The following is a 25,485-nucleotide window of genomic DNA, read 5'->3' as shown; positions in this document are numbered from 1 at the left end:
ATCGAAACGTTGTTCACTCAGAACACTTTCGCTTTGTGGATATCAAGTACCGCATGTACTTGCAGTGGCTAGAATTTCCATAAAAGGAACAACAGGGGTGCTAGATTGCATTACCTAAAAGTGATGGTAGCTGTTATCACAAAGGGAAAAAAATTAAGGCAGAAGAAAGATGATATGAGTAGAGTTAGCTGCAAATGAAAAGCAGAGTGCTTGAGCCCTGTGGGGGGGGATTAGTGGGACCGAGAGCTCTGCCCATCTGATGTGTCCTTTTATTATCTCCTTTGTTCTCAATGTTTGAGGTTTGGGAAATTTCTGTGATTTCTGAAGTGCCGCCTAGCCTGCCTCTCTGGCAAAGGACAGAGTGGCTCAGCTTAATGCACTGGTTTCCAAAATGGGATCTTGCACTCCTGGAGCTTTATAAGACAATTATCTGGGTGAAGGAAAAATATTAATTAGAATTACTGTTTTATTCCATAATATTTTAGTGCTTTACATTTCTACCTTGGGGGATGCCTGGGTGGCTCGGTTGAGTGTCCGACTTCGGCTTAGGTCACGATCTCATTGTTTGTGGGTTTGAGCCCCACATCTGGCTCTGTGTTGACAGCTCAGAGCCTGGAGCCTGCTTCCGATTCTGTGTCTCCCTCTCTCTCTGCCCCTTCCCCACTCAAGCTCTCTTTCTCTATCTCTCTCTCTCTCAAAAATAAATAAAACATTAAAAAAATTTAAATTTCTACCTTGGGGTCATGCTTATAGCAATGCTACTGAAAGGAAGGTCCATCAATAGCAGCATTGACACCACCTGGGAATGTTAGAAGTACAAGTTCTTGGGGCACCTGGGTGGCTCAGTTGATTAACCATCCAGCTTCGGCTCAGGTCACAATCTCACAGTTTGTGGGTTTGAGCCCCATATCAGGCTCTCTGCTGTCAGAGCAGAACCACCTTCAGATCCTCTATCTCCCTCTCTTTCTGCCCTTTGTCCACTCACTTGTGTGCTCTTTCTCTCTCAAAAATAAATAAACATTAAAAAAAAAGGCACAAATTCTTGGGTCACATCTCAAACCCACAGGATGTCTGATGCTCTGGGGATGGGCGCTGATGAGCTGTGCTTAAATAAGTTTTCCAGGTGATGCTGGTACTAAAGTTGAAGAGCAAACTGTTTTCTAACGTATATACTTTTTTCTTTAATGTTCATTTTATTTTTTATTTTTGAGAGAGAGAGAGAGAGAGAGACAGAGCATGAGTGGGGCAGGGGCAGAGAAAGAGGAAGACAGAATCGAAGCAGGCTCTAAGCTCTGAGCTGTCAGCACAGAGCCTGACGTGGGGCTTGAACTCACAAACTTCGAGATCATGACCTGGGCCGAAGTCGGACCCTTAAGTGACTGAGCCACCCAGGCGCCCCTCTAATGTATATACTTACAAATAAATACATATGGGAGACCCACTCAGAAGTTTTTCCCAATGGGACGTGCAAATACAGAAGTTTGAAGATGATGGTGTGGTAGAAATGCGTTGATTCAAGAATCACAAATCTTTTGCCTTTTTTTCCTACTTTGCCAATTGACCCTGAGGCGAGGAGGGTGAGTTAGCCTCTTTTACTTCCCGGGCGAGCTTAAGCAAGTTACTTGACCACCCTGAGAAATGAGGATAAAGTGAGATGTCGCTCTCTCACGGGACTGTCATGGGTGTTACGTGCACTTGTGTAGACTACAAACACGGAGTGAGCCCTGAGCATAAACCAGATGCTTGGTTTGTCTTTTCCCCGATAGCGGTGGACCCCACCACACAACAACCTATGTTCTTCCGCCTGCTAGGGTACACCTATCAGTCCCCAAACCATCAGTATGTTATATGTATGGAAGCCCAAAAAAATCCTTTACCTCTACAGACTGTAACCTGATATATTACACTTGGTTTAGCCTTGACAATAAAGACAGGTGCAGAAGGCAGAGTCAGTTTATTCAACATATTCACCCCTTCCATGAGTGGCACCTGACTTTCCATTGAATTCCGAGCTGACACTGCTGTGTCAGTGATGCGGTGGGAGACTGACGGTAGCAGTTTAACATCATGCTGTGGTGAGGGACACCTGGTAAAACCACGACATCGCCGATGATCCTGATAGAGCAAGTCGCCTCTGCCTCAAGCTGTGCATACAGCCCGGCAGCCAGACGCAGCTGAATCAGTCAGTGGGACAGAATGAAAAGTGGCCGGCCAAAGCTTTTCCCTAAAAGACCTGGAAGTACTCCCAACCCTGTGTTCATAGGAATCACCCCTCGGAGAGCTTGTGAAACTGGCACATTTCTGGGCCTCACCCCCAGAGATTTTTAGTCTGTTGGTATGAAATGGGCCTAGGACTTGTATTGTTAACAAGCTTCCCCCCTGCAAGCTTCACATTACAAGTGGTTCATGAAGGAGAGAGTTTATATTCCCTGAATCGCAGATGTTTTCAAGCTGATACGCACTTTTAGAGCTCGTTTAAGATTTCTTAACCTTTTTCCCTTCATGAAAGTCAACACGATTGCCATCAAGATACACACATGGCACTCTCTTATTAATATTTTCACATTTGACAAAACCACAAATGTTGGTAAGGACTAACTATTAGCGACAGTAATTCACTGCAGACTGAGTCATTGAAAAGATTGTGTTTTACTTGATTCGCTATGTCTGAATTAAACACTGCCTCTCAAGAAAACTTATCAAAAGTATAAGGAGGAGAGCATAAGTGGTAACACAGGGATGACTTTGAATCCACTCACATTTGTAAAACAATTCGTTAGTAATCTTGAGTAGTTCATGAGCAGTAGGTTTCCTGGTATACAAATCACAATGGAGACATTGTGGCAGAGCCTGTCATTGTCCCCTGATATTGGTTTTCCTGTGTCACATGGAAACCCAGAAAAAAGGCTACATTTCCCAGCCTCTCTCACAGCTACAATGATCATGGCACAAGTTCTTGACGCCAGGATATAAAAGGAAGGAGTGTATGAGACTTCAGAAGGTGTCCTTAAAGGGGGTCATGCCCTTTTCTCCTTTCTGTGCCTGAAACATGGAGATGAAAGCTATGGCAGCCATCTTGGACCATGTGGTGGAAAGCATGTGTTAAGGGTGCCAAAGGAGAGAACCAGGTAGAAGGAGCCTGGGTCCATGAAGATGCCGGAGATATTATGAGATCCTTGGGCTGTCTGTTTGTGTGTAGACAATTATATTTCTATCTAACTTAAGCCACTGTTATTTCTGGATTTTTGTCACATGTTGCAACCCTAATGTTGAGGACCTCTAATTTAGCTAACCCTCTTGGTTTTTGGATGAGAACACAGATACTTGGGGAAGTGAGTGGCTCAGCTGAAATCACACAGCTAGTGAGGCACAGACCTGGGAATGGAATCTAGGTCTCTTGGGTTCTGGGTCAGGGCCCTTTTTACCAACTCAGGCTTTCTCAAAGTCTCTGTTAGAAAGCAAGCTCTGGTATCTCTTTCTCTTCTGTAAGGACACTGATCCCATCACGGGGGCTCCATCCTCAGGACCTCGTCTAAACCTAATTACCTTCCAAAAAAGCCCTACTTCCAAATGCATTGGGGGTTAGGGCCTCAACATATGGACTTTAGGGTGATATAAACATTCAGTCGGTAACAATTCCTCATGCCAGAACCTGATTCAGGGAGATTTGCAAAGACGTTTTATCCACAAAACAACCCTTTGCTAATGGGTTATTAAATAGCACACAGCTGACAACTGAATTACAGTGTTGGGAGATCAACCCAAGGGGTGTGGCCAGAACTCAAAATGAAAATGGTTACTGGATTTCAAGCTATATTATAAAGCTGTTCTCATCAAGACAGTATGGTACTGGCACAAAAACAGACACGTAAATCAGTGGAACAGAATAGAAAGCCCAGAAATTGGACCCATAACTATATGGTCAACTCATCTTGAACAAAGCAGGAAAGAATATCCAATGGAAAGAAGACAGTCTCTTCAACAGAGCTGGGAAAACTGGACAGCAACATGCAGAAGAATGAAAGTGGACCACTTTCTTATATGATACACAAAAATAAATTCAAAATGGATGAAAGACCTCAATGTGAAAGGAAACCATCAAAATCCTAGAGGAGAACACAGGCAACAACCTCTTTGATCTAGGCAGGAGCAACTTCTTACTCGACACGTCACTGAAAGCAAACATGAACTGTTGGTACTTCATCAAGATAAAAAGCTTTTGCACAGCAAAGGAAAAATCAAAGTAATTAAAAGGCGGCCTATGGAATGGGAGAAGATATTTGCAAATGATGTATCTGATAAAGGGTTAGTATTCAAAATATATAAAGTACTTATAAAACTCAACACCCAAAAAACAAATAGCTCATAGAAATGGGCAGAAATAGAAATGGGCAGAAGACATGAATAGACACTTTTCCAAAGAAGACATCTAGTTGGCTACCAGACACATGAAAAGATGCTCAGCATGACTCATCATCAGGAAAATGCAAATCAAAACCACAATGAGATATCACCTCACACCTGTCCGAATGGCTAAAATTAACAACACAGGAAACAATAGGTGTTGGAAGGAGAAAAGGGAACCCATTTGCGCTGTTGGTGGAAATGCAGGCTGGCACAGCCACTCTGGAAAACAGTGCAGAGGTTCCTCAAAAAACTGAAAACAGAACTACTGTATGCTCCAGGAATTGGACTATTAGGTATTTACCCAAAGGGTACAAAAATACAGATGTAAAGGGGTACATGCACCCCAATGTTTATAGTAGCACTATCAGCAGTAGCCAAACTATGGAGAGAGCCCAAATGTCCATCGACTAATGAATGCATAAAGAAGATGTGGCATATATATATATATATATATATATATGATGGAATATTACTCAGCTGTCAAAAGAATGACACCTTGTCATTTGCAATGATGTGGATGGAGCTATATTATGCTAAGTGAAATCAATTAGAGAAAGACAAATACAATATAATTTCATGCATATGTAGAATTTAAGAAACAAAACAGATGAACATATGAGAAGTAGGGGGAGAGAAGAGAGGGAAAAAATCACAAGAGACTCCTAACAATAGAGCACAAACTGAGGGTTGACAGAGGTAGGTGGGTGGAAGATGGGCTAGATGGGTGATGGGGATTGTCCACCATCACCCATCTTTCCGTGCTGCCATAATGGTGTGCCTGAATGTCCTGGCAGATGCTCTCAAGGGCATAAACAATGATGAAAAGACAGGCAAATGCCAGGTTCTTATCAGGCCATTCTCCAAAGTCATCGTCTGATTTCTGACTGTGATGATGAAGCATGGCTACATTGGTGAATTTGAAATCATCGATGATCACAGAGCTGGAAAAATTGTGAACCTCAGAGGCAGGTTAAACAAGTGTGGAGTGATCAGCCCCAGGTTTGATGTACAACTCAAAGATCTAGAAAAATGGAAGAATAATCTGCTCCCATCCCGCCAGTTTGGTTTCGTTGTACTGACAACCTCAGCTGGCATCATGGACCATGAAGAAGCAAGACGAAAACACACAGGAGGGAAAGTCCTGGGATTCTTTTTCTAGGGATGTAATACATTCATACTAATAAAATGCCTCACTGGAAAAAAAAAAAAAAAGAAAAAGGAGAGCACTTGTGATGAGCATTGGGTATTGTATGTAAGTGATGAATCATTGAATGCTACTCCTGAAACCAATATTGCGCTGTATGTTAACTAAAATTTAAATAAAAACAAAACAAAATGAAATGGTTAAAGAGGGGATAAAAGTTAAGACTCATGGTGGATAGGTCTAGAAGTTTATGCGTTTGTGTAGAGGTAAGTAATGAAGAGACTGGAGGGAAAGAAATAAAGAAATAGAAGAAAAATGTCCAGGGCTGAAAAAGAGGAATCTTGATTGAATGTATCCTCTAAATCCTGAATGGGATGAAGGAGACTAAATCCACATTGAGAGACACCCTGGCAACATTTCAGGAATCACAGCCCTCGTTTCCACAGGATCTAGACACATTTCAAATTGCTGAAGACTATGGGATTGTTATTGCTTCAGTAACTTAACTCTTGAAATAACTCTCCTATACTCTGTTCTCGAGGTGTAGCGAGTAAGCAGCCAATGGATGTGTCTTGATCGATGTGCCTCCGGAGGAAAATGCACAGATACACTAAATTTAGATTCTAGGAATAGTATCACATAAAACAGAATGCAAAATAACAGTAAAGGAGATAAACAATAATTCATAGAAGAAAATAACAATTTCATATCTGTACCTGCTGTTGAAGCCCAACAAAAAGAACACCATGGACACCTGCTGCTTATACAAGCTGAGTTTATTGAAATTGTGAGCAAGGAGAAACATGAGCTGGATGGAATCTCAGTAGGGTCTCCAGAGAGGAAAATTAGGGAAGAGTACTTGCAGAGTTTGTAGGACTGGGGTTAGGTCAGGATTGACAGAATTTGTAAATCTGGCAGGTTGCTAGAACTGTCTGCGGTCTTTGGAACACAGAAATGAATCCACGTGAAGTGACTGTTACTATAGCCTTATCTTGGGATATATGGGTCTGAATGAGCTAGTGTTAAAATAATTTGCGTTTAGATAGTTTATATTGCATATTATGATTTGGTACAGTTGATCTATTTTGCAAATCAAAAATACAGGTTTCTTGTTTGTTTTTTTTTTTTTTTACCAATTGTGGTTTCCATTTCTTTTTTCACTGTAGTATTTAGGGAACTGCTTGGATGGGCACTCAATGAATGGTTGAATGAATTAGTAAATTAACCACTAAAGGGGAATCTGGAACAGAGGTAATGGTCTTAAATATCTACACACAAAAGCATGTGGCAGGGCTGCTCAATAAAAATTCAGATTCTGGGGATACCCCTCAGATAGTTTGACTCAGTAAGTCTGGATTTGGGGTGAGGTGATTCTGATGCAATTGGTCCACAGTTTCCACTTTTGAGGAGCTTGCACAGTGGCAAGACAAAGTAGGCTTGAGATGTTAACAAGTGCAAGGAAATAAGACCTACAGGTATCTCTGAGATTGCTAAGATAGGATTGATAAGTGAACTAAGGTAATCAAGAGTAGGTCCCCTTCAAAAGAAGCCAGCTGCTAGAAAAGGGAGCAGAATCAACCTGTATGTCTATAAGAACACACCTACCTGACAATCCACGCATCTCTAGGTGATACACAGTGGCAAGCACTTAGCTGAGAATTAAAGGGAAATAGAAGTGATATTGCTGGGGGGGGGGGTGGGGGGGGAGGAGGCGATATTGCTACAGTAGAGCACTTTAGATTACGGTGTCTTCACAGGTATGTTACTAGGCTATTTCATATTCATAATAAAAGATCTGGGTACCCGAGTGGCTCAGTCGGTTAAGCGTCTAACTTCAGCTCAGGTCATGATCTCATGGTTTGTGAGCTCGAGGCCCGCATCGGGCTGCCTGCTGTCAGCACAGAGCCCACTTTGGATCCTCTGTCCCCCTCTCTCTCTCTGCCCCTCCCCTGCTCTCTCTCTCTCTCAAAAACAAGTAAACATTTAAAGACAATAATAAAAGGCCAAAATTTGAATGCTTTGTTGTTTTTTTGTTGAGGTATATAATAAAAGGCCTAAATTTGAATGCATTATTATTTTTTTTAATTGAGGTAAATTAACAACAAATTAACCATTTTAGAATGAACAATTCAGGGGCAAGTTAGTGGCACAATGTTGTGCAGCCACCACCTCTGCCTAATCCAAAACGTTTTCATCATCCCTCAGTAAAACTCTTTCCCATTAAGCAGTTACTCTCTCCTCTCTCCTACCCCCAGCTCCTGACAACTGCTGATCTAGTCTGTCTCTACAGACCGACCCATTCTGGATGTTTCACATAAAACGAAATCACAGAACATGTGACCTTTTGTGTATGGCTTCTTTCATGTAGCACATGTTTCCAAGTTTCTAAGTTTCATCCACATTGTGGATGGATCAGTTCTTCAGTTTTATGGCTAATAATACCCCATTGTCTGCATACACCACAAATTAATTTGTTCACTCATCTATCCATGGATATTTGGGTTGTTCGCACCTTTTTGTTATTATAAATAGTGCTGCCTGTTCATGTGCATGTATTTGTTTGAGTAGCTGTTTTCAATTGTTTGGGGTACACCTACCTACGAACAGAATTGCTGGGTCATATGGTGATTCTGTTTACCTTTTGGGGAACTGCCAAACTATTTTCCCCAGTGGCTGAAACATTATACATCCCCTCCAGAAATGGAATGGTTGCAATTTCTCCACATCCTTGTCCACACTTGGTCTGTCTTTCTTTTTTCTTTCTTTCTTTCTTTCTTTCTTTCTTTCTTTCTTTCTTTCTTTCTTTCATTTATTTTGAGAGAGAGAGAGGGAGTGCACAGCAGGGACAGAAAGGGAGAGAGAGAGAGAGAGAGTCCCAAGCAGGCTCTGAACTGACAGTTCTATGCAGGCCTTGAACTCACGAACCATGCATGAGATCATGACCTGAGCTGAAATAAAGAGTCAGACGCTCAACCAGCTGAGCCACCCAGGGGCCCCTAAAAAAAATAGAAAGAAAGAAAGTCTCCCTAGCCACACTGACCTTGCTGTTCATCAATGTGATTGGGATACTCCTGCCTCAGGGCCTTTGCACTTACTGTTTCCTCTGCCTAGAGCACTCTTATCCCAGATCTCCCCAGGGCTTGTACCCTCATCTGCTGTAGGTCTCTTCATGTGTAATCTTCTTTGCCTTCAATAATACTCTAGTTACAATTGCAGCCTCTGCCCACTCTCCAGACCTCTCTCTCCCCCATTCTGCTTTAGAATTTGCTTTAGCAACACTGAAAACATTATGTTTATTTATATATAAACATCTCCCAATAGAGTGCAAGCTCAATGAGGGCATGGATTTCTTTTTTTTTAACATTGAGATATAATTCACATGCCACACAATTTACCTACAAAGTATACAATTTGGGGGTGCCTGGGTGGCTCAGTCAGTTAGGCATCTGATTTCAGCTCAGGTCATGGTCTTGCAGTTCATGGGCTCTGTGCAGACAGTTCAGAGCCTGGAGCCTGCTTCAGATTCTCTGTCTCCTTCTCTCTCTACCCATCCCCCCCTGCTCACACTCTGTCTCTCTTTCTCAATAATAAATAAACATTAATAAAAGGTACACAAATGCATTTTAGTATAATCACAGATTTGTCTAACCATCATTCCAATTTTAGAATATTTTCATTCATTTCTCCTTGCAAAATACATGCCCATTAGCAGTCACTCTCTTTCTTGCCATCTGCCACTCCCTCCACCCGCCATAGGCAGTGACTAATTTACTTTTTGTCTCTATAAATTTGCCTATTCTGGACATTTCATAAAATTGGAGTTATGCAATACATGGTCTTTTGTGACTGGCTTCTTTTGCTTAGCATGTTTCCAAGGTTAATGCCATAGAGTATCTGTACTTCATTCCTTTTCATGGCTCACTAGTATTCCATTGTATAGATATTCACATTTTATTTATCCATTCATCAGTTAATGGATATGAATAATGCTGCCATGAACATTTGTATATAGGTTTTTGTGTGTATATATGTTTTCATATTTCTTGGGTATGTAACTAGGAGAGGAATTACTGGGTTATAGAGTAATTCTCTGCTTAACCTTTAAAGAACTGCCAAACTATTTTCCAAACAGCTGTAAGTTTACATTCTCACTAGCAATGTAATTTCTTCAACACTTGTTCTCTAAGCCTTTTTCCAAGACTTGTTATTATCTGTCTTTTTAATATAGTCATCCTAGTAAATGTTAAATGTCCTCATTGAGGTTTTGATCTTTATTTCCCTAATAGCTAAGATGCTGGGCACATTTTCATGTTCTTATTGGGTATTTGTGTATCTTCCTTGGAGAAATGTTTATTCAGATCTTTTGCTCTTTTTTGATTGGGTTACATATCTTTTTTTTAAGGTTTGTATTTAAATTCCAGTTGGTTAATATACAGTGTAATTAGCTTCAGGTGTAGAATATAGTGATTCAACACTTCCATACATCACCCTGTGCTCATCATGACAAGTGCCCCCCTTAATCCCCATAACATATTTCACCCACCCCCGCCCCACCTCCCCTCTGGTAACCATCAGTTTGTGCTCTGTAATTAAGAGTCTGTTTCTTGGTTTGCCTCCCTCTCCCTCTCTCTCTTTCTTTTTTTTCTTTGTTCATTTATTTTGTTTCTTAAATTCCACATAGGCATGAAATTGTATGGTATTTGTCTTTCTCTGACTTTTTTCACTTATAATACACTCTAGCTCCATCTCCATCATCACAAATTCTTTTTTATGGCTGAGTAATATTCCATTGTGTGTATATATATATATATATATATATATATATATATATATATATATCACATCTTCTTTATCCATTCTTCCGTCAATGGACACTTGGGCTGTTTCTATAATTTGGCTGTTATAGATAATGCTGCTCTAAACATTGAGTCATGTATTCCTTTCAATTAGTATTTTTATATTCTTTGGGAAAATACCTAGTAGTGCAATTGCTGTGTTAGAGGGTAGTTCTATTCTTAACTTTTTGAGGAACCTCCATACTGTTTTCCAGAGCAGCTGCACCAGTTTGCATTCCCACCAGCGGTGCAAGAGGGTTCCCCTTTCTCCGCATCCTCGCCAACACCTGTTCTTTCTTGTGTTGTTAATTTAAGCCGTTTGACAGGTGTGAGGTGGTATCTCATTGTGGTTTTGATTTGTATTTCCCTGATGATGAGTGATGTTGAGCATCTTTGCATATGTCAGTTGGCCATCTGGATGTCTTCTTTGGCAAAGTGCCTATTCATGTTTTCTGTCCGTTTCTTCACTGGATTATTTGTTTTTTGGGTATTGAGTTTGATAAGTTGTTTATATATTTTGGATATCAGATATGTCATTTGCAAATATATTCTCTCATTCTGTATGTTGCCTTTTATTTTTGTTGATTTGTTCCTTGGCTGTGCAGAAGTTTTTTAATTTGATGAAGTCCCAATAGTTTATTTTTACTTTTGTTTCCCTTGCTTTAGGATATTTATTTATTTATTATTTATTTTGAGAGAGAGAGAGAGAAAGTGTGAGTGGGGGAGGGACAGAGACAGAGGGGGAGAGAATCCTAAGCAGTCTCCGCATTGTCAGTACACAGCCTGATGTGGGGCTTGAACTCAAGAACCATAAGATCATGACCTGAGCCAATGTTGGACACTTAACCCACTGATCCACCCAAGTGCCCCCTCAGGACACGTATTTAGTAGGAATTTGCTATAGCCAATGTCAAAGAGGTTACTGCCTGTGTTCTCCTCTAGGGTTTTTATGGTCTCAGGTCTCACATTTAGGTCTTTAATCCATTTGAATTTATTTTTGTTTTCGGTGTACAAAAGTGATCCGGTTTCATTTGCATTCTGCTGTCCAGTTTTCCCAATACCATTTGTTGAAGAGATTCTTTCCCCATTGGGTATTCTCTCCTGCTTTGTTGAAGATCAATTGACCATATAGTTGTGGGTTCATTTCTGGGTTTTCTATTCTGTTCTATTGATATATGTATCTATTTTTGTGCTGGCACCATACTGTTTTGATCACTACAGCTTTGTAATATAAGCTGAAGTCTGGAATTGTGATGCTTTCAGCTTTGCTCTTCTTTTTCAAGGTTGCTTTGGCTCTTTGGGGTCTTTGGTGGTTCCATACACATTTTAGGATTGTTTGTTTCAGCTCTGTGAAAAATGCTATTGGAATTGCATTAATGCTGTAGGGATTGCATTAAATGTGTAGATTGCTTTGGGTTGTACAGACATTTTAACAATATTTGTTCTCCCAGTCCATGAACATGGAATGTTTCTCCATTTCTATGTGTCTTCTTCAATTTCTTTCATCAGTGTTTTATAGTTTTCAGAGTACAGATAATCTTTTTAAAGGTATGAGAGTTCTTTATGTTGGCCAGATACAAGTCCCTTACTAGATAAATAATTTGAAAATATTTTCTCCCATTCTGTGGATTGTCTTTTTATTTTCATGATGGTGTCCTTAGTAGCACAAAAGTTTTTGGCTTTGATGAAGTCCAATTTATCTGTATTTTTCTTTTGTTGCTTGTGCTATTGGTGTCTTATCTAAGAAAGCATTGTCTAATTCAAGTTCACAATGATTTATGCCTATGTTTTCTTATAAGAGTTCTATAGTTTTATCTCTTCCATTTAGGCCCATGATTCATTTTGAGTTCATTACTGTATATGGTATGAGGGAGCAGTCCAAGTTAATCCTTTTGCCTGTGGACACCCAGCACCACTGTTGAAAAGACTATCCTTTCTCCATTGAATTGTCTTGGCACCCTTATTGAAAATCACTTAAATATTAATCCTCAGAATTTTAATTTATGCACTCTCAATTCTATTCTATTGATCTATATGTCTATCACTATGTCCGTACCACATCGTCTTGACTACTGTAGCTTTGTAGTAAGTTCTGAAATTGGGAAATGTGTATCATCCAACCTTATTCATATTTTTCAAGATTGCTTTGGCTATTTGAGGTCCCTTGAATAGCCGAACATGAATTTTTATGTTTTGTTAATCGTTGTATCCCCAGAGTTCAGCACAGTCCTGGCACATAGTAAATGCTAAACAAGTATTGTTTAAATAAACACATAAATTCTCATAAAATTACAAAATAATAATTATGAAGTAGACATTTCTGGAAAAAAAAAAGCCTTGCTTAGCATTCCTTCCCTCTATTCTTCTGGAAAGAACACTCACACTATCTTAGAAAACTACCCCTTACTAACTTCATGTTGTTCTTTTGGGGCTTCATATCATAGTATCCAATACCCCTGGCCTCAGAAGACAGTTTATGATTCAGGGCTGGCCAATTCCATTCCATTTCCTGTCATACTGATAGGCTTTGGTATGATCATGTGAGTCAGGCCCTGCCAGAGTTCTGTCCTAAGATCACACGTTTTAAGAAGTGACCCCAACTGTAAAAGAATGCACCCTACCAAGTTGAGAACCATGGGAAGAGTGTCCTGTTGAGTTCTAGTTCCCGGATCCAGTGGCCCCCTGAGGCTGGACTATCTCTGCTAAGCTTGGCAGGATTCTCAATCGTATACAATGCAACGACTCTGGTTAAATTACACAGATGAGGAATTCATGGGAAGGCTTTGGGACGCTCACAGAATGCATGGGAAGTTTGAAAAACCTGGCTGAAGTGAGAGCCAAGGAGGGTAGAGCATGATTTAGATCCTGCCGTAGAAGTTTTGTGCTTTGGACTTCCGGCTCGTGTTAGACCCTGCTACTCTTGAATTCTCTGCCCCTGGACCCTCAACCTTCCTGCAGTCAAGAAACCATCTCTAATTCACTCTTGGACCTCTGCACCATTTTCTTAAGAGGTGAAGTCCTGGATAGGAGCCTCTACTTTTCATATGTGGCCCTAGGTCAGCCACCATGGCCCTCCTCTCAGTGCCAGGACCAGCATTCAATAAATAAATTTGCTTCTATTATTACACTTGCTTTGCCTTTTTTTGATTATCTGAGCCAAAAAATTCCCCTCTCCACCCTTTTTTTGGTCTTGGCTACATTGATTGAATTTCTATCATTTACAACAAAAGAAATCTGATTAAAGGAAATAAAAATAATAGTAACAGCCACGATTTATGGTATGTTAGCAGGTAAATACTTTACATACTGTTGTATTAGTTTCCTATGGCTGCTGTAACAAAATGCCATAAATGTAGTGGTTTAAAACACACATACTTATTATAGTTCTTGAATCAGAAGTACAAAATGAGTCTCATGGGGCTGTAAAGTCAGGGTGTTGTCAGGCTGTGTTCCTCCTGGAAGGAATTCACTTACTTGCCTTTTCTAGCTTCTAAAAGACGCCAGGATTCCTTGGCGCTTCCCAGCAGCTGCTTCGCTCCGACCTCATCACATCTCCTTCTCTGACTCTGACCCTCCTGCCTCTCTCTTTCACTTGTAAGGATCCTTGTGATTACAGAGGGCCCACCGGGAGAATCCAGGATAATCTCCCCATCTCAGAATTCTTAATCATACGTACAAAGTCCCTTTTGCCATGTTAAGTAACATATTCACAGGTTTCCCGGATGAGGGTGTGGACATGTTTGGGGTGTCATTACTCTGTCTACCACACGTCTCATCTGTTTGAGTCCTCACAACAGTTCTGTCATGCTCATTTTGAAAATAAAGGAATATTGCACAGAGAGTTCAAATAATGTGTCCCATGTTGAGCCGAAGAGCCAATGTTCAAGCCTTGGCTGCCTTTCCAAAGTCTGGATGCATTATGTTTTCATAACCCTTCTACCTGGCTTCAATAGCCTTGTTGGCGTGGGAGTTGTGGTGAAGGAAGTATGGAAAGGATCTGATGGATGCATCATCTTTGTGTTTCCCTTCGTGTCTGATGAATTGAGAAAAGAATGGCAGAGTCTCTTGGATCTTGAGATACAGGGAAGAAAAGGAACCTAATTCTATGAATCTTATTTCCAAATGTTGGCTTATTCAGCAGCCTCCATAGGACAGCCTGCATCTCAAGCCAATAGAACTTGGCTTATTAAAAGGGGACTCGAGTCTCACAAAACCTCAAATACCAGCTCCTTTAACAAAGCTAATAGCCACAGTGGCATGAGATATTGCATGCAGCTGAAATTCTTCAGGCCCTGGAATTAAAGGGGAAGGATATACCCAAAAGAAGGACTGTCCTTAATTTGGGAATAATACAAAGACCAATGGGAAAGCAGACTGTTCTCGGCTGACAAAACGACAGAGGATTTCAAGTTGCCTGACACCCCTAAACAGGGCGTTAGGCATATTTAACATCCAGCTATGTCAGATCTAGAAAATGCTTCACCTGAAAGGCAGCCCACTAGCACTCAGCATGCAGAGACAGAATAAAAGCTGCTGACTCTTGCTTATGAAATCAATCCCACCAGCCCTCCACAGCCAAATTCTAGACAAACCAGAGCCATCTATTAACATAAGCATAAGTTGGAGTCTGCATACACTTAGGCCCAGTAGAAATCACAGGCGAACTGGTGGCAACGAGAGACACACAGAAAAGCTACTCTGTACTCTAATACTCACTTCATCCAGTCACAGTGGACAGAATGACCACCATTAAGAGTGACTCAAGTCTTGATATTATACTGAGTTTCCATTACATGCTGGAGACAATACTAGATCATCAAAGACAGAGTTCCTGCTCTGAAGATGAGGCAGTCTTAGAGAGTAGAGGTTTCTGACATGGAGGGATGGGGGCGTGGCCGAGGGAGGAGGCCCAACAGTCTTGGGAGGAGGGAGAGCTGGAGCAGCTTTGCTCTATGAGCTGGGGCTCTCCAGTTGCACGTGACAGAAACTAAATTTGAACTGTAAATAGAAAATGTGATGTTATGAGAGCAAGGCCCTGGAAAGGCGAGGCATCAGCTAAGACTCAGAAGTGACTAGAACTAGGAACTAGATAGCCATCATGACGAAGTCACTGCAAGGGCTGTTCCCTGTGTCTGGAAAGCTCTTCCTTTCCACTTAGTTTATTTACTACCCATCATTCATGTGTCTCCAGTTGCCTCCTCGGGGCAACCTGTCCTCTTTCCACTCATTTCTCTTACTGAATCACACCCAGAGTCCTGGCTGGTCTCTTTGAGCCTCTGGGACAAACTAGAAAATGATGACCCTTTTGGGTGGACAGTGCCCAGTGTGTCAAGAACAAAGTACCCTTTCCTCTGAGCAAACACAGCTTCACACCAAGCCCCATGGGTTGGTGAGCAGGCTGTTTAAGTGGTATTCCAGCCCTCTGCCCCCATGGCTGTGCCCCATTGTGCAGTGCACAAACTATATACCTGTGCAGAGTAGCTGAGCCAGCTCCCCTATTGTAAGCTCTTGAGGGGCACCTGGGTGGCTCAGTCGGTTAAGCTTCGGACTCTTGATTTCAGCTCACGGTTCATGGGTTGCAGCCCTGCATCAGGCTCTATGCTGTCAGCACTTGACTTCTGCTTGGGATTCTCTCTCCCTCCCTCTCTCTCTGTCCTTCTCCCATTCATTTTCTGTAAATGAATAAACTTAAAAAACAACTGTGTACTTTTTCTCCTTATTACTTGTTAAAATAGCAATTTTAGGAAGGCCTGGGTGGCTTAGTTGGTCAAGCATCCGACTCTTGATTTTGGCTCAGGTTGTGATCTCAGGGCTGTGAGATGGACTCCCGTATCAGCCTCCACGCTGAGAATGGAGCCTGCTTAAGATTCTCTCTCTCCCTGTACCGCACATGCTCTCTCTCTCTCTAAAAAAAAACAAACACAATTTTACATTGCTTGCATGATTATTTAAGGTATGCCTCCTTTGAAATCTCATAAGCTCCATGAGGGCAGCAATTGGGTCTGTTTTTGCTCAACGTGTAATTTCTAGAGCCCAGCAGTGTCCGGCACATGGAAGGCCATTGATATTGGTCATTTCATAAATAAATGAATGAGCTAGCAAGAGATCATGTGCTCACTGGGAGTGGGAGGCATGCTGATTGGCTATCATAACTCTGTTTGATGAATGGTGGGGTGAGTAGTTCCCCAAAAGAAGCAAAAGAGGGGCAGGCCGGGCAGAAAAGCATCCAAGTGTCCCCACCCAGCCATTGGCCTGCCTTGGGCAGTGTCTGACCAGTCACTTCTGCGTCTGTGCTTCCTCACCTGTGAGATGAGGGATTGTGCCCAGCTCATCCAACGTTCTGTTCCCTTTTGTTCTGGTTCCGTTCACTCCTTCCAAGTTCCATTCTAGTGCTGAAGGTACTAAGTGGAAAAAGACATGACTGTGGGCAGCCTCAGTCAAGGAAGGCTTAATGGAGGTGAACCTGTGCTGAGTGGGAAAGGCTGGGGAGGAGCTGTAAAGGAGAGACAGACGTGGGCAGACCTGGGGTGGGAGGCTGGCTGTGGGAAGTATGTTATTGGTGTTTGTCGGGAGTCTTTTTTTTTTTTTTTCAAATGTAAATATCTTTGCAAGGGGTACTATCTTAACACATCTATGTTTCCCCTGAACTAGCTTATCCGAGAACAGCAAGCCAGTCATGCACAAGGAGCTGAGGGAATGAGACATTGGACAGGTAAGTTTTAATCATCAAAATAGGTCCCGAATACAAGCGCCTCTAGGGTGTGTGAAAGCAGGCTGGTCGCCCTGGGGTCTACACGGTGCCCTTGTGTCTTGGGCTCCAATAGTGGCAGAGTGACTCAGAGGGAAGAAAGAAGTGTCTCCATTGCCTGATGCAAAAACCAGCAGGAGGAATGGGCCCTAACTCCCTTCCTGCGACCGCAGAGTGCAATAACCTCTCAGGACCGGCCTATTCTCCTTCCACTTCTTCAGGCAACCCCTCTGTGTCTGCCCTCCAGGATGTTGTTTAAACTCAAGTCTGGCTTCTTCAATCCTGCTCCTATAAGGGAACAAAGAGGTTTCTCCTTACTCACTAAGGGCGGACCTCATCCTGAAAATGGGCGCCCTCTGTCCTGGAGGGCCAGCCACCAGGCACCACAACGGGGCCCTGGACTGCTGGAAGGGGAGCCGGAAAAGGGAGAGAAGGCTCAGCAAGGTCAAGAGGGAGGCAGGGGCAAGAGGCACAGTTTTGGCAACCCTTTAAAGTCGAATTGCCCGTGACAATATTCTGCTACTTTTGGCCCTACTCTTACAGACCCCAACATGTAGTCCTGTTACCAGGTCCCCAAATAGGTTTAACAAGGAAGAGAATAAGGACACCTGGGTGCCTCAGTCAGTTAAGCGTCTTGACTTCGGCTCAGGTCATGATCTCACAGCCCATGAGTTCGAGCCCCGCGTCAGGCTCTGTGCTGACAGCTCAGAGCCTGGAGCCTGATTTGGATTCTGCGTCTCCGTTTCTCTCTCTGCCCCTCCCAGGCTCGCTCTCTCTATCGCTCTCAAAAATAAGTAAATATTAGAAAAAATTAAAAAAAAACAAAAACAAGGAAGAGAATAAATTTCCATACCCTGGAACTGGGAAAACCATGTTTCATGTTGCCACTGATGATGGGCAGTGAGAACACAGGACATTTGCCCCAGCCCCCTAGAGCTATGCTAGGTGTGACTGCCTACTGTTGCTGGAAAAATAGGTACAGCGTCCGCAACAGAGGACTTTGGGCTGTGTGTTGGGGGAGGGGTGGAGAGGGTGGGCACACAGCCATCTGTACAATGCTATGCAAAGAAGCAATATAGCAAAGTGATTGAAAATACGGATCTGGAGCCAGTCTGCTCGGGTTTAATTTCTCCCAGTTCAGCCATTTACTAGCTGTATGACTTTGGGGAAGATCCTTCACCTATCTGTGCCTTAGTCGCCTCACCTGTAAAATGAGTCTAACGAAAGTTTGTACTTCTTGGGATTGTCGAGAGGATTACATGGGTTGACAGGAACACTAGAACAGTGCCTGGTGCCAAGTGAGTGGTGCTTAAGTGTTTGCCAATACAGTATTTATATCCGCCGGTCTATCATCTGCGAATCTGAAATGTGTCCCAAAGCTATAGTTATAAATTTGAATGGAGGTTTAGAACAGACTACGGTGGTGGTGTTAGAGCTTTGAAGCCAGAATACGTGATTGGGAGGTGGAGGGATGCAGAATGAAACAGAGCAGTGGCAGGGGTTCAAGGTCAGACTTCCCCAGTAAATTGACCAGACTGTGGGGGTGGGGCAGGGCAGCTGGGAGACCCGGGGCGCAGTGGGGCTGATCAGGGCCTGGGGTCAGGGAATGGATGAGAGGGTGAAACAATTAGATGAGAGGGAAGGCAAAAGGTCCCCTGTGCACTGGGGAGGACCCCAAGTCCGAGTGTGGGTGGCTGCAGAAAAAGCAGTTTTGACTGCAACCTCGTTTGGAACTGGAGGGGAGCAAAATTTAGAAACAGAAATCTTGGGCACCTCCTCTTGCTCTTTGTCCAATAGTCCAATATCTCCATACCGTCTTGAAAATGCTGCCCCCTGTCCCAAGCCAAGCCTTCCCTTCTCTCCCACGACTCCACAGCCTGAAACTGTTCAGGTCCCCCTACTTGAGTGCAGGCTCAGAGGTCAGCCAGACTCGGGAGGGTAGTGTGGAACTCCTCTCTCATCAACAAATTACTCATAGCCACTGACTAATCCCTAAAGTGCCTGGGTTTTAAAAAGGAAGTATAAACTCAAATGAATGTCTAATCTAGGAATTCTTAATTTAGGGGGGTGATGGGGTGGGCATAGGTGGGTTTCAGGCCTTTGACAGAGTCATCATTTTCAATGCTTCCTAAAGGGGTCTGTGACTCCCAAACTGTTGGGGGCATTTGCTTTAACCTACTTGGACGAAGGCAGTGTAACAAAGTGAAGTGTAATAAGCATTCAGGTTAGTTGGAAGAAAATATTTTTCAATTGGATAAATTAGCGATTTGTACGTGTGTGTATGTGTGCCTGTGTGTGTGTGTGTGTGTGTGTGTACATGCACGCCTCCAAATTCTTTTTCTATTTTGGAACCACAGATATTTTTCTTAAATACTTGGATTCATTGCTTTCTTCCCACAACATGGCTTCTGTTGTCGGGGGGTTCTTCTTGGGGGGTTTGGGTATGAGTGTCAGGAGACTTGCAGTAGCTGAGGAAGATGTAACCGGGTTATAGGAGCTGGAATCTGCTTAGTCACAGGTGTTTTGACACCCTACATCCTCTTCCTTTCTAGAACAGGAAGTTCTTACTTCCATAACATGTTATCACCAAGGAAGTGAGCATATATTTTCCTCAGCTCCTGTCTTCCTCTTCCCTCCCCCACTTCCTACTGCTGCCTGCCGGCTCCATCCACTCTCCCAGAATGCTCCACTTTGCCATAATGAGATGCTCGGCAGCCACCGACGTCTGGAGATGGATGGGGCCTCCTGTACTGCCCTGAGAGGGATGTTAAAAAGACATTGTATTCATGGAAGCAGGCTAGAAAAGGCGAGGAGAAACGAAGAGCCTGACAGCACAGAAGCCATTGTACAAGTAAAATGGTTATTCTTTCTGCCCAAACCCTGCTAGCTGGAGTAACTGAAGCAATGCTATATTCATGAAAGTCACTATAAACGTCATGCATTGTTTAGATTCCACTGGAAAATTATACCTTCTGAGATCTAATTTAAGGCAACATCATTAGGACTTGATTAGCTCTGTGCGAATAAGGTGAAAATACCCAATTCAGAAAAGAACATGTGGTAATGAATACATTTTTGTTCAAATACTCTGTTAACTCCCTAGGCAGGTGTGATTTCTGTAAAATAAAAGGCCCTGGGTAAAATTAAAAAAAAAAAAAGTGCCAGTTGAAGCATTGTATAGTTGGGCTGGAGAAAAAGATTAGCAAAGAAAAAAAAAAAAGCTTATTAATGCTACCCTAATAGTCATGTAGTCATGTGTCAAGAAATCGTGGAAATTGGAAATAGTTTTAAAAATAAATGAAATTTTTTCTCTATATCCAGGAGAGGCAAAAAAAAAAAAAATGAAATTGAAATACTGATGTCAAATCTCATCAGAATTGGAAAATTCTTAGCTTTTCTGAGAGATCCCTAAAATGGCAGCTCCATAAAGAAGGAAACCAGGATTTTCTAGATAACTTAAAAACACAGACTCATTTTTGCTTGAAATAGCCCCAAGCATAAAAATTAGCCAACCAACTGTACCTCACAAGACTGCATGAGGTTCACAAAGAAAAATGTGGATGCATCACATAATTGGTGCTCATGCATTTATTTCTGCTTCCCTTTCCTACTTTTATAAATGCTTTCACATATTTTATCATATTTATCTCTGGAAGATATTACTCCCATTTTTATAGACGGAGGAATTGAGGCCCAGACAAGTTTAATTCCTGTTCAAGGGTTAAAGCGGTAGGGTCTGCATCTTATTCCAGGCTGGCTCAAGGGTAATATTTAAAGACATTTTGCCTCTGGTATAGCAGATTCAAAGTCTTTTATGCCAGTAACTGTGGCACTCAGAGAAGGGTAATATTACTTCAAAGGACAAGGAAGAGAAATGATTCACTATGGGAACACAATATATGCTTCTATTTATGTAGAATCCCCTGTAATTTGCTACAATTTGTTTAATTGTTTAGAAATTTCCTATGTACATCTGAACTTCCAGTATCAATCAATTTTCATTAAGCTAGTTTTCAAAAAGTTTGAATGACGCAGCATTGATATGGGGTCCCCATTTTCTTCTTTATTGTGTAAAGTCTCACATGTCAGTTTCAAACTAGGTTAATTTCACACTGGTGACATGTCTTGGTGAAGAAGGAGGCTTTTGTATCCCAACTCAGTGTTCACTGTAAACTCTAGAAAGGAGAAAGGAAGCCAACTTAATGAAACATAGTGACTGTGGAGTTAGAGACAGCTTAGAGGAAAAGAAGGATCTGGGATGACAAGGTGGATGTGAAGGGGAAGGGTTTATTCAAGAGTATGATGAGTACTGCAACTAACAGGTATTGAGCCAGGTACTTTCATATGCTTTCCTTGTACTTATTCATTTGCTTATTTCTCACAACATAACTATGAGGTGGTTCATGTTATTCTCACTCTTTTGCAGATGAGGAAACTAAGACACAGAGAGAGGTGAAATAATTTGTCTTCTTTAAAAAAAATTTTTTTTTTTAAATGCTTATTTGTTTCTGAGAGACAGAGAGAGAGAGCACGGGGCAGGGAGCGGTAGAGAGGGAAACACGGATTCCGAAGCAGGCTCCAGGCTTTGAGCTGTCAGCACAGAGCCTGACACGGGGCTCGAACCCACAAACCATGAGCTCATGACCTGAGCTGAAGTCTGACACTTAACTGACTGAGCCACCCAGGTGCCCCAAAATAATTTGTCTTCTCAAGTGGCGGAGCCGATGGGTTTTTAATCCAGGCCATCTGGATTAAGCCTATGTCTTGCTTCAGAAAAAAATGTCAAAAGTTCTGCCATGTCTAAAAATGCCCAGTGCAGAGTTGGTTCGAAAAAGTTCCATCTCTTAAGGTCTCTTTTTTTCCACTTTGGGAGTTACATTACTGACCCAATAGAGGCTGATGAAAAATATGGAAGTCCCGTTAATGTGCATTATAAACCCACATGACAGGTTATCAATTCTACGAAGTAACCTGTGATGATTATAGAGGTCACTTGCTTGTGTTTCACTGTCAGTGTTCTAACCTCTAGCATAATAGGGGCAGGGGAAAAGGAAGCTGATGAAAGAAAAAGTGTGTTAAACAAGATATATGGCAAATGATGCCATCTTTTCAGCTTGTCAATCATCACCAGTTTTTTTTTTAATTTTTCCCCACGTTTATTCATTTTTGAGAGACAGAGAGAGGCAGAGTGTGAGTGGGGGAGGGGCAGAGAGAGAGGGAGGCACAGAATCTGAATCAGGCTCCAGGCTCCAGGCTCTGAGCTGTCAGCACGGAGCCCGACACGGGCTCAAACTCACGAACTGTGAGATCATGACCTGAGCCGAAGTCGGACGCTTAACCAACTGAACCACTCAGCCGCCCCAATCATCATCAGTTTTGAGGAGAGACTGTCCCTGTTGGTGACAATGGAGGAAAATGTCTACTTCTGAGCCTTTTCCATTAGCCTAATAATTGGGACATGACTATATACAGGTACTGAAAAATGAAACCTACACTTTTATTACCCTAGTAGCATCTGCAAGTGGCTATTGCAAAACTGTTCTATGAATATAAGTGAAAAGAAGCATAAGTTACAGTGACATTCCTATGAAATTAAAAGCTTAAGAGCCGAAACTGTTTCCCAGTAACACAGGCCTCAATGGTTAAAAGGTTAAGTCCAGCAGGCCGAAGAGGCTGTCCCTTCCCACTGGTATATCAGAGTAGTGAATTTATTACATTCAGCAGAGCCTCATTAGATACTCTAGATAAATAATCTCATTAAAAAAATACCATGAAGTTGATAGTTGCTATTGAAATCAGGTCAAAGGATAAAACAGGTAAGAAGGATAGAGTAACCTGGAACTAATCTTTCTGACTCCTATTTTTCATAATATATATCTACAAAGGCAACCTGAGTCTAGATATTCAACTCGAGAATAAGGCCAGGTTTCACTATCTTTGAAAAGCACATTCATATCCATATCATTATATCCTTATAAATAAGTCTCTTAGGTATGCAGGGCATATATTAACCTGATTAAAAAGAGGGGGAACATTATAACGCAGGGAGTTTCACCACTTAGGGACACTATTCCTTATTAGCTAGATGGCAAGTTACTGAAGCTGTCTAAGCCTCCGTTAACTTATCTGCAAATTAGGGATAATATTAGTACTCTACTGGAGTGTTGCAAGGTTAGGTGGAATACTTTAACAAGCAAAGCACGATCACATGGGAAGGAACTAAAAAAAAAGTTGTCATCATTTGGATTAGCAAACTGTCAGTTGGTTATGAGTCTGGAGAAATGAATTATCCTGACCTCTACAGATATATTACTTTGTTTTGTTTTCGTTTCCATGTAAACCCAGGTAGCCTGACTTTTGATAAGAGTGGAGTTCTACACACTCTCGCACTGCAATCTGAGGCTGAATTGATTCCTCCTTGACATGTGTTCTTTTCCATTCTCTTCAAATTTTACCAGGGGCACATTTATCTACTTATCTAAGCAGGCCCAACTTTATTTCAGTCGTAGGACTCTGCCATTCTCCACTCTGTATCCCCATCCCCGACACATGCAGAAAAGCCTGCTATTGTGGGATGTGCGGAATTTGGGGGAAAGTTTTACTCTACCATCACACTCCCAAGATACTTATTAATTTTCCCTCCAAGGATTTGAATATAAATGCACAGAAGTGTAACATTATTATCTCTGTAAGCATCCCCATAAGGATCAAGTAATTTGGAAATGGCACCAGAGAGAAAAACGTTACATGTTATATTACATATTGAAAAAAAATTCTTATTGCGTTTCATAAAAAAGAAGGCAGTATTCCAGCTATGAAGTATAGAACTTGTATCAGGTTTTTATAATAACATTCAAATGGGAAGGAAGAGTAGCTTACCCATCCTTGGAGTTTGAAGGTATGGTATGGGACAGTGTGGTACGGGGGGAAAGACCTGGTCTGGGAGGTGAGAAACCTGAGTTTAGTTACTGCTTTGTTATTAACTAGCTGAGTGATTTAGATTAGACATTTAACTTCTTGGGACCTCAAGTCTCATATTCTTAAAATGAGGAAGTTGGGTTTTCCCAAGGCTTCTCCTAGATCTAAAATTTCACATTACAGTCAACATTCCGTTCACTTTAAGGAACGACTAACTGGTGCCTACTATTTGAAAGCACTATACTAGGTGCTGGGGACATAAGATATATATAACAAGTTTCCTGCCCTCAAAGGTTTCTAGTCTTGTGGATTATTAAAATGATGGGGTGATATTTACAGAATATTATGTAATCATTTAGTTATACCTGTTTTACTATTCATTCAACATGTGGGCAGTAAGTCTTAGCAAACTAAGAATGAACTTAGCCCCTCAATCTTCAGGCTGTAGCTGACCTACCAGAAAGATGTGTACTAATTACTAAGTCTGTTTTTCATTTGAAAATAACCATACAGGCCTGACTGAAAGTGATGCTGAGAAGTAACAAAGGCTGAACATCCTATATATTTTTTTGGACACCCTGAGCCAGTGAAGTGCTGGGTGCTAGGGGCAAGCAGTGGGCAGATCCCTCATGTAGCTTAGCCATTATATACATTATAAAGTTTGGTGCAAAAAAATCAATACAGTAAATGGCTCCCTAGAACAAATTAGTTGTGGGTTTATTTTAATTTGGTGGTGTCAAGAAGCAAACTCCTTTCTTTGCAAAATAACTGTGTCTCAGCCCTTAAATTACCATGATCAATAAAAAACATACAAATATATATACAAAATATTATGAATTTGTGTAAACTATATATAATTTACTATTTCCTAGATATAGAGTAGGTTGAACACATAAATGTGATAAGGATTGCAAGCACAGCTCTTAGTTCAGAGTAAGAAGGGACTTTTCTTAGAATTAGATCTGCCCAACAAGGAATGGCCTATTTCAGAGTCCGGAGGTACTTACCCATCTCTGTGAGGCCCAGCTGACAGACCTGTTAGGTTAAAAGTCACCAATATAGAGGAGATTCTTGAGAAGAAAACTGAAGCGGATAAATTCAGGTCAATTCTGAGATTCTATAATTAGGTGAAGTGATTCATAAATGTGTTAATGATAGGTACAAAATTATAAGGCTGTAATTTACTCGGGAGACATTAGGGATTTATAGGGATAGAGTATACTACAACAGGAGTGGTGTGGACAGATGAACTGGTTTGATCCTGTTCTTTCAAAATATCTTGTTTTTGGTGTAACATTTATCCACTGATTTGAAACCTAAATTTCGGAACTCTGAAACTCAAAAGCCTTGGCTATAGAAATCTAAAACTTAAACGGCTAATGTTTTGTTACCAGTTGTTTGTAATATTCTTGGAGGCGGTGGGTGTGTGTGTG

The 25,485-nt window shown here is 41.6% G+C and overlaps 1 protein-coding gene and 1 pseudogene across 2 annotated transcripts in view; both read left to right on the top strand.

The window, feature by feature from the left end:
- The first annotated feature begins 5,158 nt into the window (after positions 1-5,158).
- On the top strand, positions 5,159-5,620 carry LOC109275532 (40S ribosomal protein S15a-like; annotated as a pseudogene).
- An 11,154-nt stretch (positions 5,621-16,774) lies between these two features.
- The window catches only part of DCUN1D4 (defective in cullin neddylation 1 domain containing 4), an 83,174-nt gene continuing 74,463 nt past the window's right edge, over positions 16,775-25,485 (top strand). For both annotated transcript variants that reach the window (XM_053901590.1, XM_019412269.2), the window contains exons 1-2: positions 16,775-16,843; positions 17,038-17,098. In XM_053901590.1, the coding sequence (XP_053757565.1) occupies positions 16,838-16,843; positions 17,038-17,098 (67 nt within the window). In that variant the 5' untranslated portion in view covers positions 16,775-16,837. The remainder of the gene's footprint in view (positions 16,844-17,037; positions 17,099-25,485) is intronic.

Source organism: Panthera pardus, unplaced genomic scaffold (assembly GCF_024362965.1).
Source record: "Panthera pardus isolate Hobbes unplaced genomic scaffold, ASM2436296v1 HiC_scaffold_13, whole genome shotgun sequence".
NCBI classification, from domain to species: domain Eukaryota; kingdom Metazoa; phylum Chordata; class Mammalia; order Carnivora; family Felidae; genus Panthera; species Panthera pardus.
Note: the sequence above shows the minus strand (reverse complement) of the source record. Positions and strands in the feature narration are given on the sequence as shown.